The 14,348-nt window shown below is 39.0% G+C and overlaps 1 protein-coding gene across 4 annotated transcripts in view; it reads left to right on the forward strand.

Moving 5' to 3' along the window:
* CNTNAP4 (contactin associated protein family member 4) overlaps positions 1–14,348 on the forward strand; it is a 313,164-nt gene that overhangs the window by 193,183 nt on the left and 105,633 nt on the right. For all 4 annotated transcript variants that reach the window (XM_059876848.1, XM_059876847.1, XM_010814367.4 and 1 more), the window contains exons 10-12: positions 869–1,040; positions 4,678–4,784; positions 7,798–7,917. In XM_059876848.1, coding sequence (XP_059732831.1) covers positions 869–1,040; positions 4,678–4,784; positions 7,798–7,917 — 399 coding nt within the window. The remainder of the gene's footprint in view (positions 1–868; positions 1,041–4,677; positions 4,785–7,797; positions 7,918–14,348) is intronic.

The following is a 14,348-nucleotide window of genomic DNA, read 5'->3' on the forward strand; positions in this document are numbered from 1 at the left end:
AGAAAGGTATTTCACCATTACTAATTTATCTTTTCTTATCTACAGTGCACATTTTCATCCTTTAAGCTCCTTTTTTTTTGCATCCCCAAAGACTTAAGTCCTTGGGTTTAAGTTATACATAATTTAACACTGCTGGCTGACATGTGAGGATCCTGGAGCTCATTTGTGTATTTCTAAAACTGAGATCAAGTCGGTATACTTGCACATAATTATTGAAACAGTAGTCATTTCCTGTGAATCCTGTGGTATCATAATAAAGAGAAATGCATTGTGTGAATTGTACTTTGTAATTTAGATCAAATGAATAATGACTGCAATGGGCTTCCCTCTCTGTTTTAATTTAATAATCAAATGCCTATTTATTTATTTATTTATTTATTTTTTTATTTTCTCCACTTCAGGATTATTTTATTTTTACAAGGAAAGAGTGTACTATATGTAGAGAGACAGAAAATATTAAGACTAGAAGAGACTTCCAAAATATTTCAGTCTGTTTTTTAGATAAAGGTTGGTCTGTCTCCTCCTGCTGCCCCACCCCCACCTCAATTACAATCTGATTATTCCTTTTTAAATAAGTCAAGTAATATTGTATTACACATGTATGTGTACACATGCATACACATGTATGCCTGTGGCGGATTCATTTTGATATTTGGCAAAACTAATACAATTATGTAAAGTTTAAAAATAAAATAAAATTTAAAAAAAAAGTCACTAGCCTACAGGTTTAGCTTCAAGTAGTCATGAAAATATTACTTGACTTATTCAAATGCCTATTTGAAAAAAAAAAAAAACTTATTTTAGTGAAGATACTGAGTCCTGATTCACCATGATGTATCCTGACCAACTTTGGTTTTGTTTTTATCAGGTTGTCCTGACAGCAGCTTTGGATCCAAATGTAAAAGTCCACTCGGTGGGTTCCAGGGATGCATGAGACTCATCTCCATCCGTCACGAGGTGGTAGATCTGATTTCACTTCAGCCGGGGGCCCTTGGGAACTTCAGCGACCTTCAGATAGACTCCTGTGGAATCACAGACAGGTAGGGGCAGTCTCCCTTCTTTATGTTGACTTGTCTATTTTCAGACTTCGGGCAGCATGTTGAAATTAGTAGATAAACATTTTCTCTTTTTCTCACCATCATCTGTTCCGCAGGAAATAGATAATTTTTACGTTAGAAATAAAATATGCTTTTAGTTTTATGCTTATTTCCAGTGATAAAATTTGGGTAGAAGATATGACCATATTATTTATATGTACAAATAGCTACCAGTCCCCAAAAGATGATGGTGATGCTGCTGTAATTTTAAGGACATATAAATGTATAAAAAATATGATTAAACCTAATCACTTAGGATACCCTAACAGTAATAGAGACCATCAGGGGCCAGTAAACCAGAGACCTATGTGGTTAGTTGTCAGACTGGCTTTTGCTTCCCTGACAGCTGAATAATATTACAGAGACTACTGCTGCTGCTAAATCACTTCAGTCGTGTCCAACTCTGTGCGACCCCATAGACGGCAGCCCATCAGGCTCCCCCATCCCTGGGATTCTCCAAGCAAGAACACTGGAGTGGGTTTGCCATTTCCTTCTCCAATGCATGAAAGTGAAAAGTGAAAGTGAAGTCGCTCAGTTGTGTCTGACTCTTAGCGACCCCATGGACTGCAGCCCACCAGGCTGCTCCATCCATGGGATTTTCCAGGCAAGAGTACTGGAGTGGGGTGCCATTGCCTTCTCCAATTACAGAGACACAGGAACTTAATTGGTTGCTGTGGTCCTAATGTGTACCTTTAAGAATACATTACCATCTTCTCTGCAGGGAAAATGAAGAGGAAACTCCCCTGTGGAAAAGTTTTGGAGCCATCGTATTGATGATGGTATAAGGATGATCCACTAGTTTCAATAGGCATTCCAGTGTAGGGCATGAAGGGCATGACAGGGCAAGACTTGGGGGTTCATTGTAGACGACATTACTTTTAATATAGTAGTTGATAGTTAATAGTTTAAAAGTGTTTTTAGGCATGGGCAACTGTAGCAAAATAATCTTGCCACTCATGAAGGCATTTATTTTTAATTATTGAGTTCAATGAAATATCATGGCAATTCCAGATTAAAAAAAATAAGCAATGTGACAAACTTAACCCAGCATGTAGTCATGTTCAGTATATATTTTGAGAAAATACATTAATTCTGAGTTCTAAAAATAATTTTCTATTTGTATGAAACATTTTGTCAACATAAACACACATCTGTTACATCTGAAGACCATTTACTGTATCACTGTCTGTTGATGCTATTTTGAACACTGGTAGATACTATGTCTGGAGAGGGCAATGGCAACCCACTCTGGTACTCTTGCCTGGAAAATCCCATGGATGGAGGAGAGAGTTGGACACGACTGAGTGACTCACTTTCACTTTTCACTTTCATGCATTGGAGAAGGAAATGGCAACCCACTCCAGTGTTCTTGCCTGGAGAATCCCAGGGATGGGGGAGCCTGGTGGGCTGCCATCTATGGGGTCACACAGAGTCGGACATGACTGAAGCGACTTAGCAGCAGCAGATACTATGTCATATGTAGAAAAAAATCATTATGATCTAACTTAATAATGTATTAGGACATCATTTCCTCTCTATGAATATGTACTTATTTAACTCAATTTGTAGATAAAATGGTTCTTTCTATAATGAAAGATAATATGTAAGGGAGAATTGAGATGATAAACCTCAATTGGGTTGATGTGGGGAATAACAGTGACCATCTCCATAGTTACAGCCACACCAGCTTGGGATCATCAATCCTGATTTGGAGGAAGGCCTGTAGCAAGGCACCCTGGGTCGGCTCTCACAGAAGCAGGGAGCTCACCCTCAGTGGGTAATAGCCTCCAGGGACCGGCGGGAAGGTTCAGTCATCCACACTAGCAGTGATGGTCATGTTAAAATTGGGAAGATCCTGTTAGCAAAACGTGAAGTTCCCAATCTTAGTTTTTACAAAAGGAGATGGCAGAAACTTCATCAAGAATATGTTCTTAACAGATTTTGTAATTTATTTTTTATTCTGGGGTGAGTGAGAGCATTTCAAGCCTTGGTCTCATTATAACTTTCCATTTAAATTCTAAAAAGCATCAGTTATTTGATCAGGGTGATTTGAGCTGATACCAGAAGCTCTTTAACTTTTTTTGTCTGTGGCGCCTTATGCATTTCAGTGGTTTTTTTTCAGTGCTCTGAGTCAAAAGGGACAACTCATGCTTTCATTTAAACAGTTACTTGGTTCCAGGCAACTTTATAAGTGTTTATGTCCTAACAATTTAGAAACCTTTTGAAAAAGTTATTTATACATTTATTTTATATATATATATATATATATATATATATAATTAGAAAAAATTTAACTTTATTTTTAATGTAGTGTACAACCTTTCAAAACTTGGAGTCACATCAAACACTGCTGCCCTTACCTTTTTTCAACATGATTTCACATGGCATTACTTTGTGTCAACTACCGAAGGGCCAGCTTCTCAAAGATAAGACGTGATTAAAAGGAACCTATTACGATCTAATGTGGGAATTTAACTGCCTCAAGCTAGTCAGTGGCACAGTGCTTGACAGCTCTTGAGTCTGCCTTATTTCTCTTCAAAATGTAAAATGTCCTGGGAGCGCCTGTGGTGTTGATTCAGCACCCCAACGCACCCTGGCCCGCTGCTGGGACCCACTGTATGTCCTCAGCGTTCCTTGGTGTGCACACCAGGGAACAGGGCTGCCCCTCCACCCCACTTCCTTCTTTCCTTCCCACTTCTTTATAGCCGCTTCCTTTAAATGTTCAGTGTGGGAAATCAGTATGATTAAATGTTGTTTTATGTAAACTATTGATGTTTCTGGCAACATACTAAATCACTGTTGCATTGCTTAGGAAAAAGAGAGGGCTATGATATAATAGGACATGGTGAAAATTAACAGTCACAGCTACCTGAGAACTGGTTGAAGTCTGATGAACTTAGAGTTCTGTGATTAAGATCCCAGAAGGACAGATGGCGGAGAAGGCAATGGCACCCCACTCCAGTACTCTTGCCTGGAAAATCCCATGGACAGAAGAGCCTGGTAGGCTGCAGTCCATGGGGTTGCGAAGAGTCAGACATGACTGAGTGACTTCACTTTCACTTTTCACTTTCATGCATTGGAGAAGGAAATGGCAACCACTCCAGTGTTCTTGCCTGGAGAATCCCAGGGACGGGGGAGCCTGGTGGGCTGCCGTCTACGGGGTCGCACAGAGTTGGACACGACTGAAGTGACTTAGCAGCAGCAGCAGCAACAACAGATGGAATGACCACTGTGTGTGCTCAGTTGTGCCCGACTCTTTGCGACCCCAGGCACTATTGCCTGCCAGGCTTCCCTGTCCAAGGGATTCTCCAGGCAAGAATACTGGAGCAGGTTGCCATTTCCTTCTCCAGGGGATCTTCCCGACCCAGGAATCAAACCCACGCCTCCTGCGGCTCCTGCATTGGCAGGTGGATTCTTTACCCCCATACCACATGAGAGGCGTGGGATGACCATGAGTAACACTCTATTTACTCTTTAGATTACTGTTTACATTCTTCTTTCACATGATCATGTGTAATTTATCAGTATTTTGTGACATTTCACGGTGAGTAGTAGTAACTGTATCTGCACCTCCTTTTAGGTGTTTGCCTAACTATTGTGAACATGGCGGTGAGTGCTCCCAGTCGTGGGACACCTTTCATTGCAACTGTGCAAACACTGGGTACAGGGGAGCAACGTGCCACAACTGTAAGCCAAACACACCTCCCTGTTCTTGCCTCTGTCCCGGCTCCCTTGTTCATTTCCTTTTCTTTGTTGTGTATATGTTTATATGTCCATGTGCGTACAACCCTGAACCTTAGCGTTCAGTTGATTTCCAGTTTATTTTTCATCCGCACTTCTTTTCATAAAGTAGGCAAGGTAGCTTATAGAAACACATAAGACAGAAAAGAGTAGGAGAGCCTGCAAGGAGAAAATACATGTAGAAAAAAAAGGTAGCTAAGGATAAACATAAACTATAGTGCCAAATAGGTAATCCCTAAATTCTCTTTGTCACGCAGTCATGTCCAACACTTTGCAACCCCGTGGACTGTAGTTGTCCAGGCTCCTCTACCCATGGGATTTCCCAGGCAAGAGCACTGGAGTGGGTTGCCATTCCCTTCTCCAGTGGATCTTCCCAACCCAGGGATCAAACCCGCTTTTCCTGTATTGGCAGGTGGATTTTTTACCACTGACCCACCTGGGAAGCCCTTAAATTCTCCTGCAACTCCATTAATAAAAATGGTGAGGATAAGGATGGTCGAAATCATATTAATCATAATAGTTAATTTCATTGAGTATTTTCTAAATGCCGGGTACTGCTCTAGTATTTTGTATGTCCCAGCTCAGTTACTTGTGATGACCGCCCTTGTAGGTGGGTATTGTTATTGCTACCGGGTACCTACCACCCGGTAGGTAGCAGAGAGAGATTAATCAGCTTGCCCAAAGTGCCTGAAATAGTTGAGGCACAGTGAGAATGTGGGCGTGTGTAATTATACTCCAGAGCCTGGTACCACAACCATCTTCTTTTCCTGTTTTAGAAGCTGTGTGTTCTTTTCTGGTGAAAATTTGTGTGTGTTGTTAAGACTCATGTCATTTTCTTGTCTACTTGTTCAGCACAAATGCCCATTTTTTTCCTTCTCATTTTTTTCATATTATTGCTGACTGTGAGCAGCTTAACTCCTAGTCCTCTGACACGCAGCCGTGACTTCAGGCAAGGGCCTTAGGTGGAGTCCTCAGTCTCCTGTCTCCTGTCTCGTCACTGTGAACTGCTTTGTACTCCTGCCGGAGCTGAGACTGGAGCTCCGGGCTCCCAGCCCCGGAGGCCCCACGAGGGACCCTCAGAAGTCCTGACTCAAAGCTGGAGAGGGCATGAGTCTAGGTGGGGAGCTCCTGGGCTCACCCTCACGCCTCCACAATCAACTGTGTGGACTGAATGCCTTGTAAGATCAGAAAGGACACCTGCTGTCGCTAAAGCCAGGCCAACTTTCCTACCCTGGATCACCAGTACCAGAATGACGGTGTATTTTAATTTTTCATACCCACCATCATCCCAATTACAGCAACTAATTCAAAACACAAAGCTAATTGAATGTGTTTTAACTAATTGTTTATTTTCAACTGTTAGCTGTGACTGAATCTAAATATAAGCACAAACATCTCTGAGCCAAAAAAAAATTAGATGATAAATAACTATTTTCATCAGTAGCCCACAACTTGATCCAATCGTTAAATTCATTTATTAGGTTCTTGAGCAAGTAGGAATCAAAATTTTTTGCCAAAAACTATTCTGAGAAATGGGGCCAAGATAACAAACCTGGCTATAATGAAGTCATCACCATCATTAGCTTGAGTAAAGGGCAGGTTAGCAATGGAGTCTTTTAAAAGATTTTACTAGAAAATAATATTTTAAACAGTCCTGTTAAAAAGTGAAGTAATACACATAAAGCAAAAGCACTCACACAGTTGTATGTCCTTTCTAATACCAGCCCTCATGGCAAAGTTATGTGTGTATCCCAACCTCCTTCAAGCAATTTGTCAACACATGTATAAGCATACAGAAATATAGAAATTAGCCCTTTCACATGCCCGTTTCACTGCATAAAATACAAATGTGCCTAGAAAACAATCCATCTTATATCTCCTCCTATGTAATCTACAATAGGAGCAAAATAGAAACAAGGAATTGTGGAGGAGTAGAGAAGTAAATTTGTATGTTTATCTGAAATCTCTGTAACGCTAAAAAAAATTAGTTACAGTATTTCATACTGTCTAAAACCTCATTAACATAGTTTTGAAAAATTTAGACTAGATCAAGGAAGGACATTCAGGGGATGGTTTATTTCTCATTCCACAAAATTAAAAGCTTGATGGAAATCACCATTATAATTGGCCAAGTCTTCAGTGAAATGAGTGTATCGTATAGAGTTGCTAATATCAAGACTTGTACATGGCAAATATATAATTGTAAAATTAAAAATATCCAATGATGGATCAAAACACATTTAGGCCAATTGAGGGCATATCTTATATCAGCATTTCTTTTGCTTTGAATTTTAATTATCTTAAATTCTCATTACAGAGCATTAGAAAAAGTTTCTTTTATAAATTACTTTTTAAATTATTCACAAGAAGCTTTGTAAATCATCTTGTTTTATGGGAAAAAAAGGATTTTATGTGAGAAAAGTGACTAGTTGCAGCATTATTTAAAGCTTTTCTGATGCTTAATTTTTGGATAACAGCAGCTTATTTAAGGAGATTACATTATTGTGCTTCAGATGTTAGGTTTTTACAAGGTGATACTAGAATTAGAAATTCCAAAGTGATTGTTGAAAGATCCATTTGGATGGATGTACAAAATTGAGGTCAAATTATACTTAAAAGAATCTTAGCATTTAAAACACCTACCTTCTATTTTGTTTTACCTAATGTAAAAATAAACTAAAATTTCATTTTAAATGAATAATCTTGCATTCCTTTAGTAATAAAATGAAATGCCATAAAATACAATCCCATTCTTTCTTTTCTCTATCTAATCTTCTTTCATCCATATTTGTTTAAAAAATGAGTTTTGTCTTAAAGTGTGTATTACCTTTTCTCTTGGTCAGTAATGTACATATTAAATTTCAAGACTTGGAATATTTTGTGTCCAAACTAAAATTTAAGAAATTAATTTTATACTGTTTCACTTATGATGACACTTGCACTTTTCTTTTTTTAACAGCCATATACGAGCAGTCATGTGAAGCCTATAAGCATAAAGGAAATACTTCAGGGTTTTACTATATAGATGCAGATGGAAGTGGTCCCCTTGAACCATTTCTTCTATATTGCAATATGACTGGTGAGTTCATCAACTTTCATTTAACAGTTAAATTTGCATGAACACTTTAAACACAAAATTAGAATGAAACAATAAGTTGACGTAATTTGCAACTTGATTAAAATGTATATTGTTCAGTAAAAGAACTTAAAGTCAAACTTTAAAAAAATAGTTTAATGGTAGTGATTTAAAATGTCATTATTTTCTATGCATGTGCTATCTGTGTAGAATATCTAATAATAAATGTATCTTATTAAGTCCCAATCCAAAAAGGATAGACTTAATTCCTCTGAGAAGATTGATACATACCTAGGATTTCCCTTGTGTGTAGAATCTAGAAAACAAATGAACAAACATAACAAAAGAGTAACAGGCTCCTAGATACAGAGAACAAGCAGGTGACTGTCCAGTGGGAGAGGAGTAGGGGGATGAAAAGAGAGAAAATTGCGACCAAGTGTGGTAATGAATGCTAATTATCTTGTTTATGGTGAGCATTTCACAATGTGTATTTATATGAAACCATCACATTATATACCTTAAATACACACAATTTTGCCAACCTAAATAAAGCTGAAAAATATTTTAAATAATAATAATGAAAGAAAAAAGATTGATGCATGTGAAAGCTTTGAAAATATTTTCTTAAATTTGGGTAAGAATGAATTTTATTCCTTACCTACATAAACTTATATAGGAATTAATAGTGTTGGAAAATGTGTTTGCTTCAATGCAGCATCCATTCATGATAAAAAGAAAATGAAAACTCAGTAAATTACCAGTAGAAGGAAATGTCCTTAATTTGTTGAAGAGGACCCATTAAAAAAACCTACAGTACATATCACAGTTTTTTGTGGAGTACTGAAAAATTTATCCCTGTTACCAACATTAATGCAACGATGCCTACTATTATCACTCTGTTCACCATTGTTTTTGGAAGTCCTAGGCAGTGTAATAAAACAAGAGAAAGAAATGAAAGACATACATACTAGAAAAAATGACTCCCATTATTTGTAGATGGCCAGGTTATGTATTGAGAGTTTTCTGAACAATATACAGAGTATTAAAATTCAGAATGATTGCTAGATACCTAGTTAAGGTAAAAGTTAATTTTATTTCTGTATATCAGCAATAAGTAATTAAAATGAAATTTTAGAAGATTCTATTTTTAGTAGCATCAAAAATCTCAAAACATGGTAATAAATCTAAAGAAAGTTGTGCATAGCTTTTACACAGAAAATTGTAAAATACTCTTGAGATAAATTAAGTCCTAAAAAACGGAGAAATATAAAATTTTCATTGACTAGAAAACTCAATATGGTGATATAAATGTCAATTCTTCCCAACTTGGTACTGATTGAGTGCAAACCTTAGTTAAAATTTCAACAGGGTGTTTGTTGGTTGGTATAATTGGACTTCCCTGGTACCTCAGATGATAAAGAATCCACATGCATGCAGAAGCCCTGGGTTTGATCCCTGGGTTGGAAAGATCCCCTGGAGTAGGAAATGGCAACCCACTCCATTCTTGCCTGGAGAATTCCATGGACAGAGGAGCCTGGCAGGCTACAGTCCATGGGATCAAATAGTTGGACACAACTAAATGACTAATACTTTCATAATTGTTTTGGTGAAACTTGACAAGCAGACTCTAAAACTTTACCAGCAAATTTGAAGGGGCCAGAAGAACTAAATCAATCTTAAAGAATAAAGTTGGAGGACTCAAGTCTACCAGCTATAATATAGACATTACGCTGATAAATTGAGTAAAACAGCATGTGATTGACACAAGGAAAACCAGACAGACAATGAAACGAGATAGAGAATCTGTAAACAGACTCATATATGGATAGTTGATTCATTGCAAAGGTAGCATTCGTGTACAGTGAAGGAAAGATGGTTTTTTCAGTGTGTGCTCAGTCAATTCAATTGTGTCCGACTCTTTGCAACCCCATGGACCCTATGGAGCCTGCCAAGCTCCTCTGTCCATAGGATTCTCCAGGCAAGAATAATGGAGTGAGTTACCCTGATCTTCCCAATTCAGGGATTAAACCGGCATCTCCTGTGTCTCCTGTATTGCAGGCAGATTCTTTACCCACTGAGCCACCTGCTGGGTGAAATTGTGTGTAAATACTGTAAAAAGACGTGATCCCTTCATCGTCAAACACAAATGGATTCTAGATGAACTGTGCTGTGTAGTAGCCACTATTTAGATTTACATTTAATTGAAATTAACTAAATGAAACAAGTTGTACAAATCTGAATTGATTCATTACAATAAAATTAAATTAAAAGCCATTTCCTCAGTCTCACTAGCCACAGTTTAACTGCTGCATAGCCACCAATCCATCATTGCAAAAAGTTTACACTGGATAGCACTTTGTCAGGAGGTCAGCATTTCATGGAGCAAAATAAACAGAAAAAGGAAATATTGGATTGAAGCAGGAGGCATGGTAGAGGAGGATTTACTACTTAAAATCTGGCAGTGAATATCTAGGGAAAGAGCCTTCTGGGCAGAGGAAATAAATGCTAAGTCCTGAGAGAGTGTTGCGTGTGTGTGTTCAGAAAAGAGCGGCAGATACAGTGTGGCTGGAGTGTGGTGAGCAAACTTGAAGTACAGGAAAGCAAGAAATAATCAAGTGGGAGGGGGCAGGAGAGGAAGAGTCAGGGGTCCTTACAGCGTGTCAGGTCTCTGGTTTTTACCCTGAGTGAGTTCCGAAGACCTTGGAGAGTTTTAAGCAATGCTAGATGCCACCTGGCTTTCGTTAATAGGATCACGTTTGCTCCTGTGTTGGGAAATACCTGTCTAGGAGCAGAGGTAGAAAAGAGTTAGAAGATGTATTCATACACACACACACATATATATATAGGTATATACCAAATATGTACATGCATATGAATAATATGTATATGTGTAATAGTATAGGAGTTAGGAAGCCTGTTTGGAGACTGAGTTTAAGTAATTAAGAATCCAGGCAAGAGCCAGGAAGGTGGTCTGCACTGGATCATACAATGTAGATGGTGGACGGAGATTCAATTTTCTCATTGAATATGTGTGAGGAATGAGAAAACAAAGGCAACCAAAAAATAACACCACATTTTTGGCTTCGGCAACTGGAGTGATTAAGTTGCCATGGTCTGAGATGTGGTCAGAGAGTTTTGAGGGGAAAGATGAGCTCAGTTTTACACACTTTGAATTTGAGATATCTGTTGCACATTCATGAAATATTGAGAAGGCAGTTGAATATGGGAGCAACGGTTCCTTTGTATTAAAGTGTAATTCTAAAAGCTGCAGGGTAGTGGCAAATCTTGCTGACAAATGTTTTGGAAAATTACTATAGAATGTGTTTTTAGGGATGTTTCATATAACATAGCCAGGTGGCTTCAGTTTGCTCTACCATCGTTGGAAATACTGCCTGTCTTAGTCTCTTTGGGCAGCGAGAAGGCAATGGCACCCCACTCCAGTACTCTTGCCTGGAAAATCCCATGGATGGAGGAGCCTGGTGGGCTGCAGTCCATGGGGTCGCTACGAGTCGGACATGACTGAGCGACTTCACTTTTTTCTTTTCACTTTCGTGCATTGGAGAAGGAAATGGCAACCCACTCCAGTGTTCTTGCCTGGAGAATCCCAGGGACAGAGGAGCCTGATGGGCTGCCGTCTATGGGGTCGCACAGAGTCGGACACGACTGAAGCGACTTAGCAGCAGCAGAATACTACAGATCAGATAGCTTACAAACAACAGAAATTTATTTCTTACCGTTTTAGAGCATGGGAAGCCCAAGATCATGGCGCCAGCACTGTCAGATGAGACCTGTCTTCCAGATTTACGACTTCTTATACCCGCATGTGATAGTGATAGAAGGGGTTCTGCAGGGTCTCTTTTGTAAACGCACTAATCCCACTCATGAGAACACCTCCCTCTTGACCTCATGACCTCACAGAGGTGCCCGTGCTAATCACATTACCTTTGGGGGTGAGTGATTCAACATATGAGTTTTGGTGGGGTGCACAAACATTCAGACCATAGCACTGCTCCACATGCCAAAGTAACCTAAGACAGCTAACGATTCTTACATGTTTATCCCATCAACGAAATTCCCTGCTCTCCACAGTACATATTCCCAGGCAGCACCCTGAGGCAGGAGGGTTAGGGTGAGACATCAAAATCAATATTTTTAAAAACCTTCCCATTTGATACTTATTGTGGAGCCAGTTTTGGGCATAGCTATTTTAGACTTACAGTTTTCAAACTTTAGAGAACAGCCTGCTCTATTTGTAGAGAAGGCAATGGCACCCCACTCCAGTACTCTTGCCTGGAAAATCCCATGGATGGAGGAGCCTGGTAGGCTGCAGTCCATGGAGTCGCTAAGAGTTGGACACAACTGAGCGACTTCACTTTCAGTTTTCACTTTCATGCATTGGAGAAGGAAATGGCAACCCACTCCAGTGTTCTTGCCTGGAGAATCCCAGGGACTGGGGAGCCTGGTGGGCTGCCGTCTATGGGGTCGCACAGAGTCGGACACGACTAAAGTGACTTAGCAGCAGTAGCAGCTGCTCTATTTGTGAGAATTAAACATAGTAAGTGTGAGAAGACTTCACAGACAGAAAAGGAAAATTTTGCAATTGAATAATATGAATTCAGGTGTCAAATAACTTTTTGATTTTTTTCCTGTTTAATGAGGGTTTTGAGTGAGATTCAGCAATCTGTCACTGCATCCCTGTGAATCCTGTGTTGCCACCAAGCACCCTGAACTATGCCCATGTACTTGCTTTATGAAGTTTTGATTCTGCGGTTCAGACACCTCAAAGTTGCTAAGTGTCTATATTCTTAGAGCTCTAAGAAACACCACACACACACACACAGAATTCTCATTATCCGTGATAGTTATGTTCTATAAAGTAACCACAGTCACTTGAATTTATGAATACTGGACCATTGCTTCCAGGGAATTACAGTAAGATTACGTAACCAGTATTCTTGGGCTTCCCTTGTGGCTCAGCTGGTAAAGAATCCACCTGCAATGTGGGAGACCTGGCTTCGATCCAGTGTTGGGAAGATCCCTGGAGAAGGCAAAGGCTACCCACTCCAGTATTCTGGCCTGGAGAATTCCATGGACTGAATAGACCATGGGGAAGCAAAGAGTTGGACACAACTGAGCGACTTTAACTTTCACTTAAATTCCTGCAGGCTTCTAGTCACAGTATTCTCAACTGATCAATATATGACCTTGTTTCACTTGTGTTTCAGATTAAAGACACCTTATTTAATGCATTCTGTTAATTAATTAACACTGAACTCACAACCAACAGCACCAGAACTCACACCTGAAGGAAGTGTATCGATCCCGTGTGTTGCCAGGAGGCGCAACATAGCCTTCTTGTGCTTAGGAACCAGAGTGAAATCAACAAAGAACATGCGACAAATAGAATACATGTTTACAGGATGAGAGCTGAAGCGAGGAGTCACAGCCTGGCTCTGTTCAACTTCAGCTGGGCAACTGAAATTCATATTGGGCAACTTTTAATTTTTTTGGCTTTGTACCTGCAGACATGCAGGAACGCCTCAAGAACTGATTTGGGGATTCAAATAAGTTTTAGTGAGTAGCCAGATTCATAAATGAGAATCTGATACACATACATACGTTGGCTATGTTATGTTTTTATGCATAATACTTTAGTAATTTATAGGCCATGTGCATTTTTCATGACCATCTCAATGGTAAAGAAATTATTAATTTCACTTTATTGAGAGGAATTATTTTATTTTCTAATAAATCAACATTTACCTTATTATATTACATTACTAATGCCTATCTTAGTTCCTTGAGGTGCTTTACCAAGGTTATCAAAAAGTATTAATGAAAAAGAGGACATTCACAAAGCTTCAAACCCTTTGAAGAGCAAGCGGTGGAAGACAGAGACACAGATAACCCAGTTAGGAGACAGCAAAGTGTTTTCAGAAGCTCCAGAATGTTGAAATATATTCAAACAAAAGTGACAGTCCCAGAATGTAACAAGCCGGTGAAAAATACATGTCACAACTTGAGGCTTTCCTTACTGATCTGGTTTTGCAAATGAGAAAAGCAAGACTCAGGGAGTTCATGGAGGCAGGCTGAGGAATATCATTAGGGATAGATCAAGAGCTGAAACCTGGGTCTCTTCTCCCAGCCTGAAAATGTTTCCTCTAGAAAAGGCTACATTCTATCAGCGTCTCATTGCCTGTAACCAATAACCTATCCTCAAGGTACAGCAATCAGGTATACCAATTTTGAAGGCAAGACAAAAGGCTGGATTGGTAGTTTTCAAATGTGTAACTAAAGAAAAAATTCTTAGTCAAGAATTAATATCCAACAGACAAATCCACATGGATTTAATTTCTTTAACCATTACAAGCTAAAAGATACAAAGAAAATCTCTTTTGAATGGATAATTTCTGAAACTTAAAAGTCTGAAAATT

This window comes from Bos taurus, chromosome 18, assembly GCF_002263795.3.
Source record: "Bos taurus isolate L1 Dominette 01449 registration number 42190680 breed Hereford chromosome 18, ARS-UCD2.0, whole genome shotgun sequence".
In the NCBI taxonomy this organism is placed as follows: domain Eukaryota; kingdom Metazoa; phylum Chordata; class Mammalia; order Artiodactyla; family Bovidae; genus Bos; species Bos taurus.